This window comes from Strix aluco, chromosome 4 (genome assembly GCF_031877795.1).
Source record: "Strix aluco isolate bStrAlu1 chromosome 4, bStrAlu1.hap1, whole genome shotgun sequence".
NCBI lineage: Eukaryota > Metazoa > Chordata > Aves > Strigiformes > Strigidae > Strix > Strix aluco.
The window spans coordinates 68,092,861-68,113,741 of record NC_133934.1 but is presented as its reverse complement, the minus strand read 5'-3'; the positions used below and the strand labels follow the sequence as shown (position 1 = coordinate 68,113,741).

The 20,881-nt window shown below is 37.7% G+C and overlaps 1 protein-coding gene across 1 annotated transcript in view; it reads left to right on the top strand.

The window, feature by feature from the left end:
* The window catches only part of ARSJ (arylsulfatase family member J), a 45,619-nt gene extending 26,065 nt beyond the window's left edge, over positions 1-19,554 (top strand). Inside the window, exon 2 of the mRNA XM_074823511.1 lies at positions 16,965-19,554. Coding sequence (XP_074679612.1) covers positions 16,965-18,366 — 1,402 coding nt within the window. The 3' untranslated portion in view covers positions 18,367-19,554. The remainder of the gene's footprint in view (positions 1-16,964) is intronic.
* Positions 19,555-20,881: the final 1,327 nt, after the last annotated feature.

Sequence of the window (20,881 nt, the reverse complement as noted above, 5' to 3'; positions counted from 1 at the left end):
TAACTCCCAGGCAATAAAAGCCTGAGAAGTAATTATGTTTTCTGTTAGCTAGCTCCTGGTGTCCTTCCACTGTTAGTACATGTTGTCATGTCTAGATTAGATGATTTTCAAATTTCTTTTGATGTTAGGTAATTAGCTATTTGGTTTTAAAATATTGCACTTATATATGTTCTACTGGCTTTATGTCTGAAATATGTACGGAAAGTTGTGAAGAAAAGTGTACAAAAAGTAACAAAAGGCTTAAGGTTTTGTTTAATGTTAAATACCAGATCAAGTCCTAATGAAATCATTACATTCCACTCTGATTCTGATGATCCATAGATATCTCATCTTTCCCTTCTTTCTTTCATCTCCTTTCTTCCTAATATGGTGCAGCAGTCACCATTCTTACCAGGAGAGAGGGATGCCATTTCCCCAGATGACCATCAGTACTGCTTCCCTGTTGGTTAAATAGATCATATCACAAAGATAGAAGAATTTTCATTTTCCCAAGTCAGAGCCAAAATGCATGTTTAGCCCAGACTCTTAGCTTGCCAAGGAATGTGAGCTAAGGCTTTACAGATCTTTTGCTGCTATCCCATTTAGTTGCTCCTGGCTCTTTAGCCACCTCTTGCATTTTGATTTTGAATGCGCACACATAAGCCTGGTTTTGAAAGGCAGATGCTTGATTTTAACACAAGTAAGAGCTAAGAAGTTGATCCTGCAATTTATAGAGCACTGCTCATAAGAAGCTGGGCATAAAATGAACTGTTGATGAATTTTACAGTCCTGCAGCCAGATGATTGGAATTCAGAAAACCTGGTTCGTTGATCCTTGAGAAGCCCATTGCTCTCAGACACTATTGCAAAGTTGGCAATGACTTACTAAGCTCAAGTTGTACATAGTAAGGAAATGCAGTAGAGGAAGTTTCAGGTTTGATTAATCTGGATGGATAAAAACTGTAGAGAAAATTGTCAAGACACAGTCTTGATCTAGTTTATAACTGAAAATCAGGTAGCATCATGCATCCAACTATGTTCTTGCTTTTCTAACCCTTCCTTGTGTGAGGCTGCCTTCTTAAGAGCTCTCTTGTTTTCCATCTCTGGGGCACTGAACCTAATCGTGGACTTTTCTTATGCCATTGTGGAGTCCCAGGCTGAGACTGGGAAGATCAGGGCTCTTTCTGCAGTTACGACTTTGGTGCTGGGTTACTTTTGTGAGATGCTTCATTTTTCCCTATTCAGAGTGCCTGTATTTAAAATAGGGATGTTGATTTGTCTGTTTTGTGGAATGCTTTGAGACTGAAAAGGAAAAGCTGTGTAAATGAGATATATATTGTTATTCCTAATAGGAAAATATAGGTAAGACTGTTGTTACTGAGTTAGCTGACAGGCTTCCTGAAGGGTTTCCAGCATCTTTGGGGCTGCTCCCCTCCTGCGTGACCCATTAGAGCTACACTGAGAAGACAGATTTGTTTAGTGAATGGAAAAGTCTCATACAAACAAAACTGAACAGATGTGATGTTCTGATATTCAGCAGTTTTATTAACATCTTCACGTCCTCCCAAATGAAGATAGCTCTGTGGTATTGTCACAACTCATCAGCTCTGTGTGGTATTGTACAGTCGTAATGCAGACACTGATATACAGTGTCAGCAAGTTACTGCGCGTGCATTCAGTTGTGCTGATTTTCTCTTCCTTTAACTCTTGGCTCCTGAAGAGGAAAGAAATATTTTGTCTTCTCATTCATGATGGATACAAATCATGCCTTATTCTTCTTTCTTCTTCTTCCCTCTTTTCCCTTTACAATCCCACAATTCCCATATTCCTCTCCCCACACAGAGATGAAAATAACAAGAACAGACTCAAAATGGTGATGCTTCATTTGTTCAGCATTACAGCATTTTTAAAGTTTTGACGTTATTGCCATGATTATTAACCACAGAAATCCATAATTTCACAACCTTGAAAGTACGTAAGTGATTTGGGAGCCACAAATTATTTGCCACTGATTGAGTAATGTTCCATGTAGTTAATTGCACTTGAAAAGAAGTGATGGGTTATGTCTTACTGTTGTCATTTTCAACAAATGCTTGGCTCCCACAAGAAAGCCTAAGGTTGAAGATCAAATGTGTAGGAGTTGCTTTTCTGTGGTGATGATAATTTTGGTTTGGAACCTCTGAGAAAACAGAGTATGCCCTTTTAATTTCCCTTTTGCAAAACAAGAAAAAAAAAGGGGGGGGGGGGGGGAAGGACTACATCATTCATATATTTACTTATACAGTTCTACTGGGGCAAGAGGATTACAAGTCCAACTAGAGAACAATTTGCTGATCTCCTTTATCAAAATAAGCATTTTGGACAGTGTACATTTTTTCTCCCTATAGAAAAAGCTGCCATGCCATACTCTAAGGATCTAGATGCCATATTAGACCTCCCCATGCACACACAAGTATACATAAGTTTGTACCCACCTTAAAAAATTCAGTTGCCCTGGTTGGAGTCAAGGTTACAGAAAAACCTTGAAGGTCCAGATTTTTTTTAAAGGCAGCTTAATAATGCAGATTGGGAATCAGTGGTCTTTTTTTAGTTGCTGTAACTTGTATGGATTTCATGGAGATTTAGGGACATGTTTTTAAGAATCCCATTAGGCACCTATTTGTGTCTTTAGCTATAAAAACATTTATAGTTCGGTTTCTAAAATTATTGTGATGTTTCAAAGACTGAAAGTGCACTTAAGTATCAGTTCAAGAACAGGCAGTTGTTTAATCCATCCTGTTCAAGAAAGCTTTTCTGTCTCCAGGGAATTCAAGCAGATGTGGGAGTTCTGTCCATATAAAGGGATTTTCCCGAGTCAGAGCTCTATAGCTATTTAATGAAACAAACACTTTGATAAATACTAAATGTGTTTCCTTTTCTCCTTAACAACTAATGTTTCTCAGAGAATCACTACTTCTACCTTTTTTTTTTTTGAATTTTTAAAAGGGTTTTCCTTATCATGGCTCCAAAAGAAATCTTTGAAAAAGTAAATGCCTCACTTTCTAAAAGATCACATTTTAATCTACTTGGTTTTCTTAATTGTTTTTAATTTACAATATTATGTTGATTTTGTCTTTCAACTGTTGAAGTTAGTGATGGAAATTCATGGGCTATGACAAGATATGCAATCAATTAATAACACACCACCATAATTTATGTTCATTCCTTCTGTATAATGTACATGGCTGGGATGTAGTGAACTCAAAAATAAGAACAGCATACAGCTGCATGAGAGAAATACAGATGTAAGAGCATCTTTTGGCTTGACTGTAGAACAGAATGGCTTATTATCAAATGTCCATCTGGTAGTGACCATCTGAGTGCCTTAGAGTATGGAAAGGGCAGCTAGGTCCAAAGTACCAAAATATGAGATCTGAACGAGGGCCCTGCGAAGTCACTTCATCCCTAGTTTGGCTGTCTGAATCAGGCTGATAATCCCATCCACCTCTGCCAAGTTACTCTTTTCCTTGAAGTTCTTTCATTGTATAGTGTAGAATATTATACATATAGAACAGTATACCTTCTACCTCAGTATGAGTGATCTACATTTTCAAGAGGGTATCTGTCCTTAAATCACTTATCACAAGGTATGTGATGCTAATATCACTTTTTAAAAGAAATGTTTTCAGGTAGGGGGGGGAAAAGCCCCACAGAAGGCAGGCGTACAATGTTGATGGCATAGATACATGGATTCCATGAATGTGTTGGGATTTAATTGTTTAATATATTGAATGCATACTGCCAAAACTTTGTGTGTGTCCGATTTACACCTCACTTATGCTTATCCAACTCACTCCATTACATAAGTCATTCTTGTGGCATTTTGTCTGGAATCAAAATCACCTACTAACATCTTAAATAAGGCACAGTTTCATTAATATATTAACATTTTATAGCAAATATTTTATGTATGTTTTGTCTGGTTTTAGACATAATTGGTATACATGTAAGAGATATGGTTTCTAGATTTTTGTTGGACTGACAGTGATTAGACACCTGTTTCCATTCACCCCCTTTCTTATACTCCATTTTATTTCCAGGCCTGTTGCACTGCACCCTCAGTTTCTATTAGTCTTTTGGACACTTCTGCAATGCAAACAAGAAAGCAAGATATGACTGAGAAGCAGTATAAATGAGAAATTACCGATTGTTAGAAAGGATTAGAGAGTGCAGCAGTGACCCCCAAGATAGCATTACTTGTTTTGCTAAGCCAGATTTGGAGGGAAATAAAGAAGCATTTATCCAAATCACTTCATTATTCAGACGAGCTGTTAACCTCCATCCCTTATTAACTCTAGTTTGTTCTCTTCCATCGTGTAGGAGACTAAAGGAAAGGGAAAAGTGTAGCAGGATGGTGGGAGGCATCTTGCGACCATCAAATGTATGGGCTGCCATTAATCACCAAAACAAAGAGCTTTCTGATTGCCCTGCACTCCTGCTCCACATAGCAGCCTTTCATTTTTCCTAACCTTTGCCTAATTTGGACAGAGCGCAAAGACAGCAACTCGAATCTGTTTGGTACAGAAGCAGAAAAGAGCCCTGTGAAGCACCAGGCTCCAGGTATTATGCTGCCTAGTCACGACTGGAGGCAGTGGTGGGAGCTGAATCTTGAGGGCATTTTAGTATTTGCTTCTGTTACCATGGATGGGTTGCAGTGAGCTGGGCACAGTATCCACTGAAGTTGTTTCGTTCGAGTTCAAACATGGAGCTTTTAAGAGAGAAAGAAACTGATGGCCACAATGTTTAAGGATATGTGGGAAAACAGTTCAATTTGTCTTCATACATTTACTAGTTTACAGAAATTTGAAAATCTCTAAAGTAAGAAAAACATCGTGAATACAGGCATTTTACTTTCCTTTTTATGCCATATTCTACAGTATGTAATATCTCTGATGTGTTAGTTAAAAACTCATATAAATGACTGACAGCTCCCCACTCCTTCCTTCCTTTGCTACAAAAGCACACCTACATCTACATCCACTCGGATAACGGCAGCAAAAGCATTTCATTTCCATATTGAATCTCCCCTGTGAATAAACAAATATGTTTCATTTCCCCATGTTGTCAATCAGGAATCTTTCGTCTGGGACCCAGGTTAATAAAATACTTCATTATCTTAATAAGTTATTTCTTTGGGAACAGCACACAGTGCCTTCAACACCAGCCATTGTCTTAGTTAAAAATGTACTTGCATTTTGTGGTCAGTTCTGAAAAATGGATTTTAATACAGTATTTCTCAAGTGAATTGGGAAGTAGAAAAGAAAATCCAGTAGTGCTAACAACAGTCTGAATTTAATGAGGAAGTAGGATCTAGTTCAGTAGCCAGCAGTATGTGACCAAATTTGTACATAGCTGCCACTAATCATTGTGAATAAGGAGATGCTTGTAAGAGCTGTGTTTTAACAAATCCAGTTGCAAACTGGTTTTAGCATCAGGGTGAGGCTCCTTTGCATCCTGTCAATATTTTTTATCAGAAGACTAAAAAGACTTTTGAGCATTAGCTGTGTTGTACAACAGACACAGTACCACCCCTGCTTAAAGGAATGAGAAACACAAAAGACTAAGAAACTAGTATGAAAGTGTCATAAGGACAAAATAATTAGAGGTCAGTTGCAATGCTCAGGCTAAAAATGATGCAGAACCCAGAAGAAGGGGTGTCTATTGGCTCCCAGCCCTCTCTTTCAAGTCAAGGTTATTCCTTTTGGTAATCATTCAGTGCCACTGCTCTTGCCAGTAAATGTCAGCCCAGGAAACTATGTTGTTGAAAAGTCAGAATGCATTTTTTTCTTCAGTCCAGATGAAGCTGTTCATATTATCAGGGCTGTAGCTTTTCTTGGGAAATTGCTTCAGTTCTAGCAGCAGCTCTGGAGTAGCATGAAACAATTTCTGGCTTGTGTCTGTCCCAGGATACCTGCAGAGACAACAGTGAAGGGTGTCATTATGTTGCTGACAAGGATGTTGGTGTTAAAGGTCTTAAACAGGAGGTGTCTGGGTGGCCGTTGCGGTCTGTGTAGAACTTTATGTTGCTTAAGTGGATTCAGTGGATTGCACACTCTTCACTTTTTCAGTTTTGTATAACAGTTTATCATTTAATATGCAACTGATGTGTCAGCAGTATCAATTACAGGTGTCTAGAAATGTGTAATTAAGCTTTAAACATAAATGCTCAACCGTATCACATTGCTCTAGGTGGATATCCAACTATGTTGATTTGTTGTGTGATATATGGGAGATGAAGGAAGAGATAATAATTTCCTTTTGATGCAAATGTACGTGTTTTACAATAATGTTATACAATAGACCGCATTAAGTAGAACAAATAGAATCACAAAGTTGAGATGAAACAAATAATCATCCAAGAAGATTTCGTAATTAATCAGCATTCACAATGAATCTCTACACTAAAAAAGGGGTTTCATGCATTAATTCAGGGACTCATTTTGATATTTTGATGACACTGAGAGAAAATTTATCTAAAAGAGTATTCAGTTAAAGTTGATGGAATTGCTCTTTCTGTTTAAGTAGCTACATGTTGATTAAGGGGGCTAGAATCTGTTTTCTCTCTCCTGTAATAGGTGCTTTGAGCCTGAGACATATCATAGGGAGGATAATAAGAATATTATAAATACTGAAGAGAGTTTGTGGCCATTACCACTTGATTAGCATGCTCTCAATAATAATTTATCTCTAATTTTAAATTAGAGTCTCAAAGACTAATCTAAAGTTTCAAAAGAAACTTAATGGCCTATGATATACTTGAGCTCAATAAAATGATGGAACTATGACATTCTACAATGTCATGCTCAGAAATGGTATGTTTATGTAGTTGTTCAATGGTTAATAGAAAATCATATCTTTCACAAAGTTTGGATGTTGTGTGAAGGTATCTAAAACACTTGAGATGTCTCTGAAGCTCTGAATAATCCTGATTTTTTTTTCAATGTCATAATGTTCTTTAATTATAAAGCAATTATCTTTCTCAAATGATATAATATAAAACCATGATATAGTAGTTGTTAACCTATATTTTACATCTTGTCATTTTGTCCTCCATCATCCTTGCTGTCAATTCAAGGTCACTTTACCGTATTTAGATTGATAGAGGCTCTAAGTACTGGATATATGAATAATACATAAGGACAATATTAATTCAGAAATAGTAATAAATGGTCAAAATGGGTTCTTAATTAAAGTGTAAGGTAAGAAAATAACTGTTTGGCTGCTACCTTAAGGACTGCTATCAAGTATGTCATTTTTATGAAAGATGACTTTGGGTGAAAGACAACCCTATAATGAATATCTTTCACGTCCCTTAGGTGCATTCAGTGAATAAATTCTTCTTATATAAAGATGAACTAATTTTTCTAAACTATTACAGAATTATGAGTCTCAGCCTTGAGATTTTTAGCTGAAAAATATTTCACACATGTACATGGCAATTTTTTTTTTCCTGGACATTTGAAAATGCCTGTTAGCAATTAATATACCCTTCTAGGCAGAATGCTTCAGTGAGACATGTTGAAATTTACCCTATCTGTAAGAATGACTAGTCCAGGATATTAATACTATCTGAGATGGTATTCTCTCCAGCACAGGCATGAACACACAGGTTAAAATGAAGGCCACTTCTACACGCTTTCAAATCTCAGGAGTTACATGCTGTAGTACAGAGAACAACCTTTACAAACCGGTATTTGCCTTATTCCTGTTCAGACATGCTGGTCTTGCTCCAGCCTCATGCAGTCTTTGCAGCAAAGTCTTCAGACCACTTTTTGAATTACCCGAGGGGGAAATTTTTCTACATGCCAATTTATGGCTTTTAGACTCAGTTTATCTCATTTTCTTCTGTTTTTCCTTCTGTAAAAATGATTGAAGCAGGACAAAAAAAAATAATCTCTTACTAATGAATTTGTTTTCCTTTGCAATTTGCTTGCCTTTACTTCAGAGAAATAGGCAGGGATCGTCTGTTTATGTGAGATTCTCTTCTTGCAGGTGTAGCTCTGGTGTACTCCTGAACTCACAACATTGCATCTATTTTCCTTGTAACGTGTTGATTAGGTGTAATATCCGATTGGATCTATTTTTGCTGAGAGCCCAGAATTTGGTGGCAATGTCTGGATTTGTGGTTCGCATGCAGAGTATTTAGTCAAATTGGTTTCTTTTCATGTCACTTACATGTAGACATGAAACCAAGAGCGCTGATTATGCAATCACACATTTTTCCCCCTTTTTTTAAATGAATAACATTCAGTGATAAAGTTGGAAACGTTGTGCTCTGTTTCCACAGCTGCAGGAAACTGGGAGCAAAGAAAACAATAGCTGCATATACACATATGCATTCCAGCTGCTGCCGACTCCCACGTTCTCCTTTATGCTTTTTGTCCTCCCAATTGAGCAGACAAATTGTCTCAATGACAGGAAAGGTTAGTAGCGGATATGCTGCCCATTTAATAATGTTTTGTAAAAAATCAGAATTAGTGTATGAAAATACTAATTACAACTTAATTTGTGGGGTGATTTAAAGTTGAAACTTCTGCTTGAGTTTCATTATGTGATTTTTATTTTACGGTACGCTAACACCTTGCAGCCAGGGAGAGTAACCCTGAGGAAATGCGGATAAAGGTTTCTCTTTCTTTTCTCTCCCAGCTTGGCTCCACAGTCAGCTATTTTTCCTTTAAAGCCAGCAACTCTAGAGACAACAGTTTCTTTCCCACTGTTCACCAAGCTTTGCCTCACTCCTAGGGTGCCAGTTGCATCAGCAGGAGTTGGGAAGATAAAAGAGAGTAGAGCTGGTGTGTATACTTGAGATGCAAAATTGTTGAGAATATAGAGCCACAAAGAACACCATTTTCTGGCTTCGTTTTCCAGCTTTTGAGCAGCAGGGTCCATCACTGTACTGGAGCTTCTGAATCACCACGACAAGTTCATTGGAAGTCCCTCTAGTTCTTGCTGTTGATGAATGTTTATTTTTTGTTAATGTAACTCTGGGTGGCATTTCGAGGTGCCAGATGATAAAAATACATTCACAGTATAAGTGATATAGTGGTGTAAGGACATTATTCAAATGACCAAATGTCAGGGATTGCATGAGATCATAATTTCCATATGATTTTGAGGTTGAGTTAATGCATCAAAATCCAAATGGCATTTGGTTAAACAAGGATACCTCAACTCCTGTAGGACCTTGGAAAAAGGTAATTAGAACAAAAATGGTAACATTATTAGTCCATGAATAAATCACTACCTTTTTTCTTTTCCTGTAGTTGATGGAAGAGCCTTAGCTGATTTAAAAACACAACAAACACCTACCACCACCCCCCAAAAACTTGAAAGTAGGGCAAGATTCAGAATCTTTCAAGTGAAATGTTTGCAGTAGCACTGCCAGAGTGATAAAACAGTAAATAATTTGAGTTAGACTTTTTCTGTAAACACTTGGTTTAGAAGTGGGTATTTTTCTGCTCTGATTTATAAGCATATAAAAATTCAAGGGATACAGCTGAAGATGGAAATGAATGTGTGTGTATGTCTGCGTGTGAAAACTTCAGTTTTGTTTTATGTGGGCTGACACAATGAAAGCCTGCAAAGGTTTGGAGTTCACATTTAGTCTTTAATGTTCCATTTGCTTCTCTGATCCATTTACATTCATAACCCGCCTTCCCCCCAGAAATCTTAAACTTACAAGCTAGAAGATAAAAATGGTTAAATGACAGATTCATAGAGATTTTTCCAGCATACATTTAACATTGACAGAAGAGTTGAGCAGAGAAAATGTTCCAAAGGGCCTGTTCAGATTGACTCAGGCTTCCCTGCCTGTATGCCTCTGTTTCTTTCCCAAGGAAAGCAGGAAAGTGGGAAACCTGAAGCAGTGACATGCACCCAGGCCTCATCTCAGCATGCATTCAGCAGTCGGTCAGTTAAATAGTTGGGAACCGGGACTATGGGGACCAGAGGCATCATGTGTACATAAGAAAATGGACAGTCTTTGCCTCCCTCAAATTTCTACAAAAAATTAAGCAGTGTTGGTCAGGCTGTGGCACAGTATTCTGCATGTCATTTGCTGCAGCAGGGCTCATGTGAACCCTCCAGCCATAACTCATATGCCAGGGAAGAGCTGCCTCCATACTCTGGTAATGAATCTTTGCTCCTCTTTTTTCTACAAGATTTTCTTCTGTAAGTCACGCACCCACTATCTCAGAGAAGTAACTCCCTAGCTATAGTACCATTTGAATGTATCAATAAAAGTATTTCATATCAAATTCAAACCATTTGGACAGTATTGTAGATAGGGAGAATATCTTACCCACAGTCTTAAACAGTCTTAAAAAGTCTTAGAAAAATAGGCAGCATAAGCCAATACATCCTTTCTGCCCTGAATTTATATTGTTCAGCAAAAGGGTAGGTTTTGTGACAGATCGTGTTCTAATGTAGAAGGCGTTTCCTTCACTCTTTAGTGTTTTTCAGAATTTTAACAAGGACAAAATGCTCACGGCTGACTTGAGAGTTATTTCCATACCTATAGCATCACTCATGTTCATGGCACAAACTTTGATTGCTTACTTTGGTCCTGTTTCAGCCAACTACCTGGCTGAAATCACATTCTTATTTAAACTGTATGTTGAACTGAAGCCTTGGCTGTAACTTTACTTTGGAACCAAGTATCCGGAACTTAGGGCAGAAAAAAACACTTTCTCCTGCACTGCTGCATAGCTGCTATTTTTGAAAGACAAACTGTAACTTATACATTATAGGCTCAAGGCTCCTTAAGATTGTTTCTGAGAAGACTATATTGCATCAAAACCAAAACTTTTATGCTAGCATTTAGAAGATGTAGCACATGCAATAGTACCCATTTGCCATAGACCATCAATACTGAAGACTGATGGAGTTTAGCTAACCTGGTCTAGTTTAGAACAGATATTCAAACTTGCCACCGTAACAAATGCTGAAATACCTACTGTCTGCTTTTGCTCTCATGGAAGCATGGTAAGTGGAAACTGGCAAAGGCAAGACTTGTCATCTAAGTTAGGAAAAGGCTGGAAATAAAAAAAGACATGAAAATTTTTGCTTATCAGTAAATTTACTTAATATAAAATGAAAGAAGCACTGCGGCTACAGGCTATGGCTTTCATTGTCATCAATCTGAAGTGACTGTGAATTGATACTTGCTGACTGCTTTGCAGCAAGGCATCTCAGGCTGTGATAGGTTTATTTGCATCTCATTTAAGTCAGCTTAGCTCTGTCCTCTGCCCCAGTGTCTTCAGTGTCAACCTGCCCTTTTTCCAGCTTTAGTCCCTGATTTTAGTTTTAAAAACCTTAGCAGATTCAGTGTAAAACGTGTAGGTTTTATGGCAAATATTTCTGATGCAAAATCATTTTTGTGGGATCCTTTCATGTTGGTCCATGTCTGATCAGGAACTTTGCATTTCTCTGCCATGCTCTTCACCAGTCTGTTTGGAGGGCTGAAAGCAGAAGAGCTTCCGGAAAGCTTCTGCTTCCCTCACAAGCATCTTGGAGCTCAAAACAACTTTGAGGTAATAAGAGTAAACATATCTGTCCAAAGTAACAGCTTTTTCAAACAATTAGGGTTTGTGGACTCCACGCTAAAGCCTCAGTGCACTATAAAGAAGTCTTTATTATATCTATTTTCTCTTACTGGTCACTGAGTCCTACTTCTAATGATTTGCTGGCAGCAAGTGGCATGTTGGGGTTTTTTTCTCCCCACTAATTTGGACCTCTGAGGACTGGGAACCTCCAAACAAAAACCGTCACCTATTCCTATATTCTTTACTCATCTGAAATAGCTATATTTCTAGCTGTTGTGTTATACAACAGTTTCAGGTAAGGTGTCAAAGACCATGCTTTAGCAGTCCCTAAGCCTATGTTATAGACTGGTATCTACTTGCTGTATTTTACTCTTTTTAACAAGGAAATGCATAATCATCAATAATGATCCCTTTAATTAATGTGGCATGCATACCTTGGTGCTATTGCTATGTTTGCAACTCCTTCTGGCAAATTATTTTTTTTTATTTAAAATATTATTTTCTAAATCCTAGGCTAGAATTTATTATTTTAGAAATCGGAAACATTTTTTTGACATATCCTGAGCTATGCAAGCATAATAAAAATACATTCTCCACATGTACTAACTAGAACTGTGCTAGCAAAAGTTCCTGAAATTAGAAACTTCAAACTGTGCTTCTTTGTCAATCTTCAGTGAGCCTTAAAAGAATCTCAATTTGAAGACAATTAATGAAGTATTTTTAAATTATGAAAGCTTAAAATCAATAGTTTTGTACATGCACATTACAAAATTAGAAACATCCCAGCTTCTTTCTCAGTGCAGAACCCACCCTGAAGTTAAGGGGGAAAGTACTCAATAGAAAACTCCTTAGGGAAACTTTTTTTAAGGAAAACTGGTTTGGCCTACATATGTTTAAGACTGCATAAGCACCATGGGGATGTGAGGCATGCCAGGACAATCTCTTCTACTATACAGACCTTAACTCTTGCTCTCTGCTTCAGGGGTATAGTAGTGAAAATGTGCAAAGATTACTGTCATTGATCCACTTCTCTACTTTGGTTTGCTCTCCAGATGGGAACTGGGAAACTAATTTAGCTTTGCTAAGGACATCAGAAAGGGGAAATTAAGCCTCCAAATGTTAATGCATTCCTCAAGTTCAGGTCAAATTGACTGTAGTGTCCCCGTGGTGATTTACATCCACAAAGACTCTGATACTTGAATGTACAGTTGACCTTTTACAACTTAATGGTCTCTGCACCTTGAGACTGAAGGTAGGAGTAATGTAAAAGCCACTGGCTTAGTTTTCTGTCTTTCTAGATTAAAATGGGAAGGGAAATCACATTGGAAAGCAGTATCATGAGCTCACACTCAGAATGGAGGATTTATTTGTTTATTTATTTATTTTAAGAAACCTCTGAAATATTTCTCTCAGCATCAAAGAAGCAAAGGACCTATCAAGATACTCCCACTGGGAGTCCGTTGCTTTAAAGTTTCCTCTACAAACAAGTAAACAAAATGGTGTAACAGTCAACTAGCATTAAACAGCTGCCTTAGCTGAAGCAGTTATAACAGTGTTTTTACTGTAAACATCTGAACAGCTTCCACACTAGTAAAATAGAAATAGGAGTAGAAAATGCGCAAAGAAGAGCCATCCTCATGTAGTGAGGGTAGATTAATTTTCAATGTGCATATTATTAGCTAAACATTTCACATAAATTTTACTTAGTTCCTTGTTCTGCAAATTCCAAATTTCAGGTATCTAATAGGGACAGCCATGATCTAGAAACTTGGAGGGGTAGAAAGAAAGAGAGCACAGAACATGTGTATAAAGTATTCACAAATCTTGAACCCTGAACTTCATGCAGAATATTATCAGTCTGTTACCTTTATGTAAATACTGTCCATAAAGGTCAAAGTCTAAAAAACTGTGAAATTAGATTCTGTGGCCTGACAGCATTTGCTTATATTTAACTGGTTACTAGTGATGTAATTATCATAATGAATTACAGACTGTTCATGATCATAACTTGCTTTCTGCATTTGGGATTAAATTCAACCAATTTATTCTAATGAATTAGCTAATCTTGTGGTAGAAAGTGATGAAATCTATAGAATGTATTTCACAGACATTTCATGGCAGTTAGTGAGCTTGTGAGTTTATCTTCTAGAGAACTCACCCAAAATCAGCATCTGCCTCTTATTTCTGTTATGTTTTGCCTTGTTCAGTTTTTCTCTTGCACAATCTAAATATAGTTTCAAAATAGTAATGTTGAGACACTTTTCCTATTGCTATTAATACCATTTACTTCCATATAATCACTGTCTTTTGCTCAGATTACTTTGTTTTCCCATGAATAGTTTACAAGTCCTTTGAAAACAAAATACTTTCACTGAAAAAGCAATATTGGCACATAATGGAACAATTAGGAAGGCATGTGGCACAGAAAAGTGAGCAAATATTGACCATTTTTATCATAGTGAAGAATATTCTGATTACTAGAGGTTGATATTTCTTTGAAACATTTCTACAGTTGAAATATTTTCACTCAAAATTGATTATTTTGCAGATCCCTTTTTAATGTGTACTATTTGTATGTGTGCATATATGTATATTCAGAAGCATAGCTATGCCATAAATAGCATGCACACACACACATATGGGAAACACACCAAGTCTCATGAAAAAAGACAGCAGCCGAGAATTGAAGCAGGACTGCTATATGTGCATTGTAGCCAGCATATTGAATAACTTACTGAGGGGACTGCTGAAATAAGATGCATTGCTCTATGCCAGATATTTTCCTAAGAATATGTATGACTGAGGCTAATTCTTGATATTTTTTGGTGCAGTATTTGTCAGATTAAGAGTGTAGGAATTTTATGCTTGGATATATAATTGAAAACCCCTAGCTGGGGAATCTGCATGTTGTTTATGAATTCTTTATGAGAATTAACTTTGTATGAGTATCATACTTCCTGCGTAGGCTTTGTCAAGAGGCAAACTGGTTTGCAATGTGTCGCAAATTCTGTTGCCCATTCCCTCCAGGCTCAGCTTCTGTGTCGAGGAGAAGGATGGAAGGATCTCTATTACAACAACATGGCTTTAGAGAAAATTCTGACTTCCAGCAAAATTAGCTTATCAGGGGAGAAACTGTCTGGCTGGGATTGGGGGCTGATCTCGAGATAGAGGAGGCTGTCAATGTTTAAGAAAGCAGAAGCTGTTTACTAAAATAACAGGGTGGGGGCAAGGATTTTCCAGTTGGATCAAATAAGGGGAATTTACCGAATGAGTTTAAAAAGGCAGAAGAAGGAGAAGGGGAAGGAAATGAAATGTCTTGTGAACATAATTCCCTGAGGACTCTCAAAGATGGAGTGAACTGAAATATGGGGCATTGCCATTAGTCAGCGTGGTTTCCTTCTTGTAGTTTACCTGTTTTAAAAGGAGAGTATTATACTTGAATCATGGGAGGGATGTGGGTATTTGTGGGTGCATGACATTTCTTTTAAAAAAACAAAGTGTAGATCCCAGAAACCCGTCATTTTGAGAGTATCCTTTGACTACTGCAGTATCTCCTGTGTCAGCACCAGCTTGTGAGTTTGGAGACAATTGGAAGGCAGGGCTCCAGATCCACAAACTGGTGACAGGAACAATGCTCTGAAAAAGTGCCAGAGAGACAAAGAAAAGCAGCAGTGCTGCAGTGTACCAAGTACAGGCTAGCTTAAAGCAGAGGAGTGCAACACCCAAAGCTTCTGCAATAAATTAGTTAGGGTAAAGCTTCTGGTTCTGTGGAAATAAGCTCAAGAATAAAATGGGAGTTACACAATTATTACAGATTGGCAGGCATTAAAGGCATCTATGGTGCCTTCTAACATCTTGGCTAGAAAGGCATCATATAAAAGCAGACTTTAAGTTATTTATGGACAGGCAGAGCCTAATGTTTTTAATTTTCTAGATAGCTCAGGAGGCCAATCAGATTGGCAATACTAGCAGAATGTGTCAGGAAGTCCCAACTCCTACTACCACAAATTAATAAAGTGTTTTGGGGGAAGATCCACAGTATTGGTAGACCTAGCTGTTCTAGACATGATTGAGAATTTAATCTATTCTCACACTCAGGGAGAAGTCATCTTTGGTTTACAATGTGCTGTTACATTTTATTTTTTAGTGTCAAACTGATATAAACGGATTTGTCCTTGATTTTTGATACTTACTACTGCCCATGCTGAATTCATTTTCTAATCATATGGAGGCCATATGTATTCTTTACACATAGACTGTACTGCACTGCAGAATTTATTATCCTATCCTTTAAATATACTGCTGTTACGCGCTCAAAGTCCAGCATATTTACATGCTGTAGATATGTTTACCACTAGTACATTATGAGGCATTGTAAAAATTGTATTTATCCACATAATTTTCTATAATAATTGTTAAATGGGGACATGTGAAAGCTTTCTGTGGAGGAAAAAAAAAGGACCTCAAAATATCTGTGCTCCTGTATATATAGGTATTTTCACTAGCTCAGTTCATGGAAGGAAACATTTAATTGAACAGTTAGGCAAGGACAGAAAATGACTGCTGAACAAGAGATCCAGTGATGAAATTATCCCTTCATAACCGCATATGCATCCTTGAGTTTCGGCCAAGGTACTTGCTGTCTGCTTATACTTACACCTCTTACTCAGGAGATAAATGCCGGAGCATGGGACTGTAGGTGTTCAGGAGAGAACAGAGCCAGGCCCCATTATGTGCATGCTGACGACTGACTCAGGTGTTATAATATTAGTAATATTTCTGCTAAGTCATAGCCCATATGCATATCGCATGATGGATGACCAGAAATCAGACTGTCAGGCTTTCAGTATTGTGCATGCCGTGAGAGCTGGTCCTCAGTCAGCGCTGTAGTTCATGATCAGAAAAGCAATGCAACCATTCTGCTTTCTAGGGTTTGGATTATACATAAGGGATACCATAAAGGTCTGTGAATTTGACTGCTAGCTTTAAAATAGTAGTGCCCAAATAATGGTTCACAGGCAGCACATTGCCTCTGACCTCCTTTGACATTGCTCACAGCTACAAGGAAATTAAAACGTTAAAAATGAGGCCAGCAGGAAGCAAAGTGTGTGATGCTGCTGTGCATGTTTCTTGTTCAGTATTGTTGCCCACCGGCCAAAGGAGGTGGGGGAACCACTCTTAAACGCTTGTGAGGTGAAACAGATGCCGTTCTCCTGTTTCAGCAGATTTGATAGTATGATCTTGTTAGTTTTTGACATGTGCACTTCAAAATATTTCCAGAGAAAATTGCTACATGCATAGGAATATTTGCTGTCACAGTTATGCACATGGGTGTCCATGCGTAAGGGCCTGAGCATTTCTTTCCCCTCGTCCTGCCTGATGCCTGTCTCCTCCCTGCCTCCAGGTACCAGATACACACCGGCCTTCAGCACTCCATTATACGGCCAACCCAGCCCAACTGCTTACCTCTGGATAACGTCACGCTACCTCAGAAGCTGAAGGAGGTTGGTTATTCAACACACATGGTTGGCAAATGGCACTTGGGGTTTTATCGCAGAGAATGCATGCCCACGCAGAGAGGATTTGACACTTTCTTCGGCTCACTCTTAGGCAGCGGTGACTATTACACTCACTTCAAATGTGACAGCCCTGGGATATGTGGCTATGACCTGTACGAGAATGACAACGCAGCTTGGGATCATGACAACGGCATCTACTCGACACAGATGTACACACAAAAAGTACAACAAATCTTAGCTTCTCATAACCCCAGGAAACCTATATTCTTATATATTGCTTACCAGGCTGTTCATTCGCCTCTTCAGGCACCAGGCAAGTATTTTGAACATTATCGATCAATAAATAACATCAACAGGCGAAGATATGCTGCAATGCTAGCTTGTTTGGATGAAGCCATAAACAATGTAACCCTTGCGTTAAAGAAGTATGGTTACTATGAGAATAGCATTATCATATATTCTTCAGATAACGGTGGGCAGCCAATGGCCGGAGGAAGTAACTGGCCTCTCCGAGGAAGCAAAGGGACCTATTGGGAAGGAGGTATCCGTGCTGTTGGGTTTGTCCATAGCCCCCTTCTAAAAAACAAAGGGTCTGTGTGTAAGGAGCTCGTTCACATCACAGATTGGTTCCCCACTTTGATCACGCTGGCAGAAGGCCAGATCGATGAAGATATCCAACTGGATGGCTATGATATATGGGAAACCATTAGCGAAGGCAGACGTTCTCCACGGGTAGACATCTTACACAACATTGACCCGATTTACACCAAAGCCAAAAATGGGTCCTGGGCAGCTGGCTATGGGATCTGGAACACTGCGATTCAATCAGCCATCAGAGTGAATCACTGGAAACTACTGACAGGAAATCCGGGATATAGTGACTGGGTGCCTCCACAGGCCTTCAGTAACGCGGGCCCCAACCGCTGGCACAATGAACGCGTTTCTTGGTCAGCTGGCAAAACAGTGTGGCTTTTCAACATAACTGCTGATCCATATGAACGAGTGGACCTCTCTGCAAGGTATCCAGATGTAGTGAAGCAGTTGTTGCGGAGGCTTTCACAGTTCAATAAGACTGCAGTTCCTGTTCGATACCCACCTAAGGACCCTCGAAGTAACCCGAAGCTGAATGGAGGAGTCTGGGGTCCATGGTTTAAGGAGGACGAAAAGAAAAAGAAATCAGATAAAAGTAAAGGTGCAAATAAGCAAAAGAAGAACAAGAACAAGAAAAAAGCAAATTGGAAAAAAGGGCAATCATTACATTGCCGTTCACTTCTTGCTGGTGGATAGACTCTAAGCACACTCTTTTGCCAAGTCTAAGTCAGCTTGGCTCAACTTTCTTGAACTTCTGACAGAATATACTAGAAATGTTAGCTCTGCACTATGGATGAAAGTTGTCATCTTTTAATTTTTTTCTCTGATTTCACCAGCACAAGATATCTCAACACTCTGCCTTGAGTGTACATAAGCATCCACGTGACAAACTTTCTCCTCTGCAGGATGAACGGTGCTCACCCATCACAGCTACATTCCAGATAACAACAGCGATAACACCTGATTTCAGTAAACTCATTTTTGATGGACAAATGGTAGTTCCTTGCTTAAGTTTGTTGGAATATTTGGAGAGTATGGAGATGTTAATGGCAGATGTTCTCAAACTGACAGATGATTCATAGAGAGAAAGGAAAAACAAAACTTGAGAACCTCTGTGGGTCAGAAAGTGTTAGTCACCAACCTGTGACAGTTTTTGATACATCACAGCAAAAATATGAAGCCATCAGAGTAACTTTTTAGAGGTGCTGGGGAGGGGGTCGTGATAGGAGGAAAGCTGCTTTGAATTAGACTTTGTCTGTCTTACATAAATCAGAAATAGTTTTAAAATTTCCTAGATGTGCTAAGCTTCCCCCTTTTGTAGTAAAACCATAAGGTTGTTACGCAACACACAGCTAGCACAGGCCATGTATAATTTATTATAGGCATAGACAAAAACACATCACCAAAGTGAATGTAATATTTAAACACTTTAAGATAACTATGCAACAATATGTAAAAGACATAATTTATTTTACAGCACAATAGTTATTTCTCTGCCATTAAAACTTTAATTACTGGGTGATGCAAGCACCCTTTGGGTGCTAGGGTTGTTTGGGGTTTTTTTCCTTTGATTTTTAATTTTATTTCCACTCGTTCAGAGTTTTATTTAACAGATCCATATCCTCAGAGTACTGTAAAACAAGAAAATACTGTATACACTGCTAAGATGAGAAAGGAGAATGATTCAGGTGCATCATTTCATTATGTATTTGCCTCCAATTATTTTGAATGTAACAAAGTGATTATTTAATTCAGTAGTCACGTGAATATTGTCCAGTTTCTGTACAGAAGCTAGGCCATCTTTATGTTTGGGGGGAAAATTCTACTTTAAACCTTTTATTTATGTATCTATTAAAATAGTTTATTTTTATGGCATTCATAAAAGTAGTCTGCCTCTTTCTTGCATGAAAGATAGCAATTCTGTCCTTGTTTATTTTAAGCAAAGTCAATAAGCTTTTTATTACTATTATTTTTGGTACAGGGATGATTTTTTGACATTTCACTTCTTAAACAGAATTTCTTCTTCCAATGTGTATATAATTTGAGACATGGTTCAAACTTTGCCCTTTTCCAAGATGTCTGCGTGAATGATCAATGGATGTACTGACTGCATATTCTTGGTGATCTGTGATAACTGATAGAATACATATGCACATATTCAAGATTAATTAAGTAAAATTGATGATTCATTTGTTAAATAGCTCTAACATATTTGCATAAAGTTTAAAATAAGCATGCTTTTCAACTACATCTCACTTGACTCAGAAATCACATTTATATAAATGGATTACCGTTGAAAAATTAAACATTCATAAAATCAGTGCACACTAAAATCTGAATAATGTCCACTGCTCCAACATCCCCTGATCTTTTTTGAAAAGAAACTAACTGCAGACATTTACTGCCAAAACCTAGTAAATTACATATTTTCAGCTATAAAGCAGAACAAAGCTGTCATTAACAAAAACTTAAAAACAAGTTAGTCATATTTTAGAGTTACTTTTGTAATGAATACACTAGGGAGAAGATAGAAATGGACTTCTTGAATAGTTACCTATAAATAATAATTGTAAAAGGATGATGTGTATCTGCATATGTGTTTGTCTCTGTTATTTTTTGTGTTGTGTGGTCCTTAAGAGGACTAATTGATTTTCTTAGAAAACTGTCTAGCTTTACTTAAGATGCAGACTATTCAGTGAATAATCAGGACCTCAAATGTTCTCTAATTTCTCACTTGTTTTTTTTTTTCAAATGTACCATTGATGTCCTTAAAAGAAATTATAATAATGTCTTGAGATATTATGCTGCAAAATGTGTTGTATAAAATTCATGTCTTTGAGAAAATATGTGCTTTTTTTGTCTTTGAGAGAAAGTGAGACTTTTTAAGTTAGTCAGGATTAGCTATCAATATACAGGTATATGTACAAATTGGACAAATGTAGATATGATGCACCTTTTCTACTTTGGGAAAGAACCTACATTTCAGTAATAGACATTAGGAGAGAAGTAAAGGAAACAGGAACTGATTTTGAAACATTATACTGTCTAACTGTTTACAACTTAACACATAAATCATGATGTTTATGTTTGAAATACCCCTGTGTTGCACACTGAGTTCAGCATTAGAAAGAAATAGTAATGTTTGTGACTTTCCAAGGTCATTTTAAAAAGGCCAAAATTAGATGTGTAAGCTAAACTATACATAAAGAAG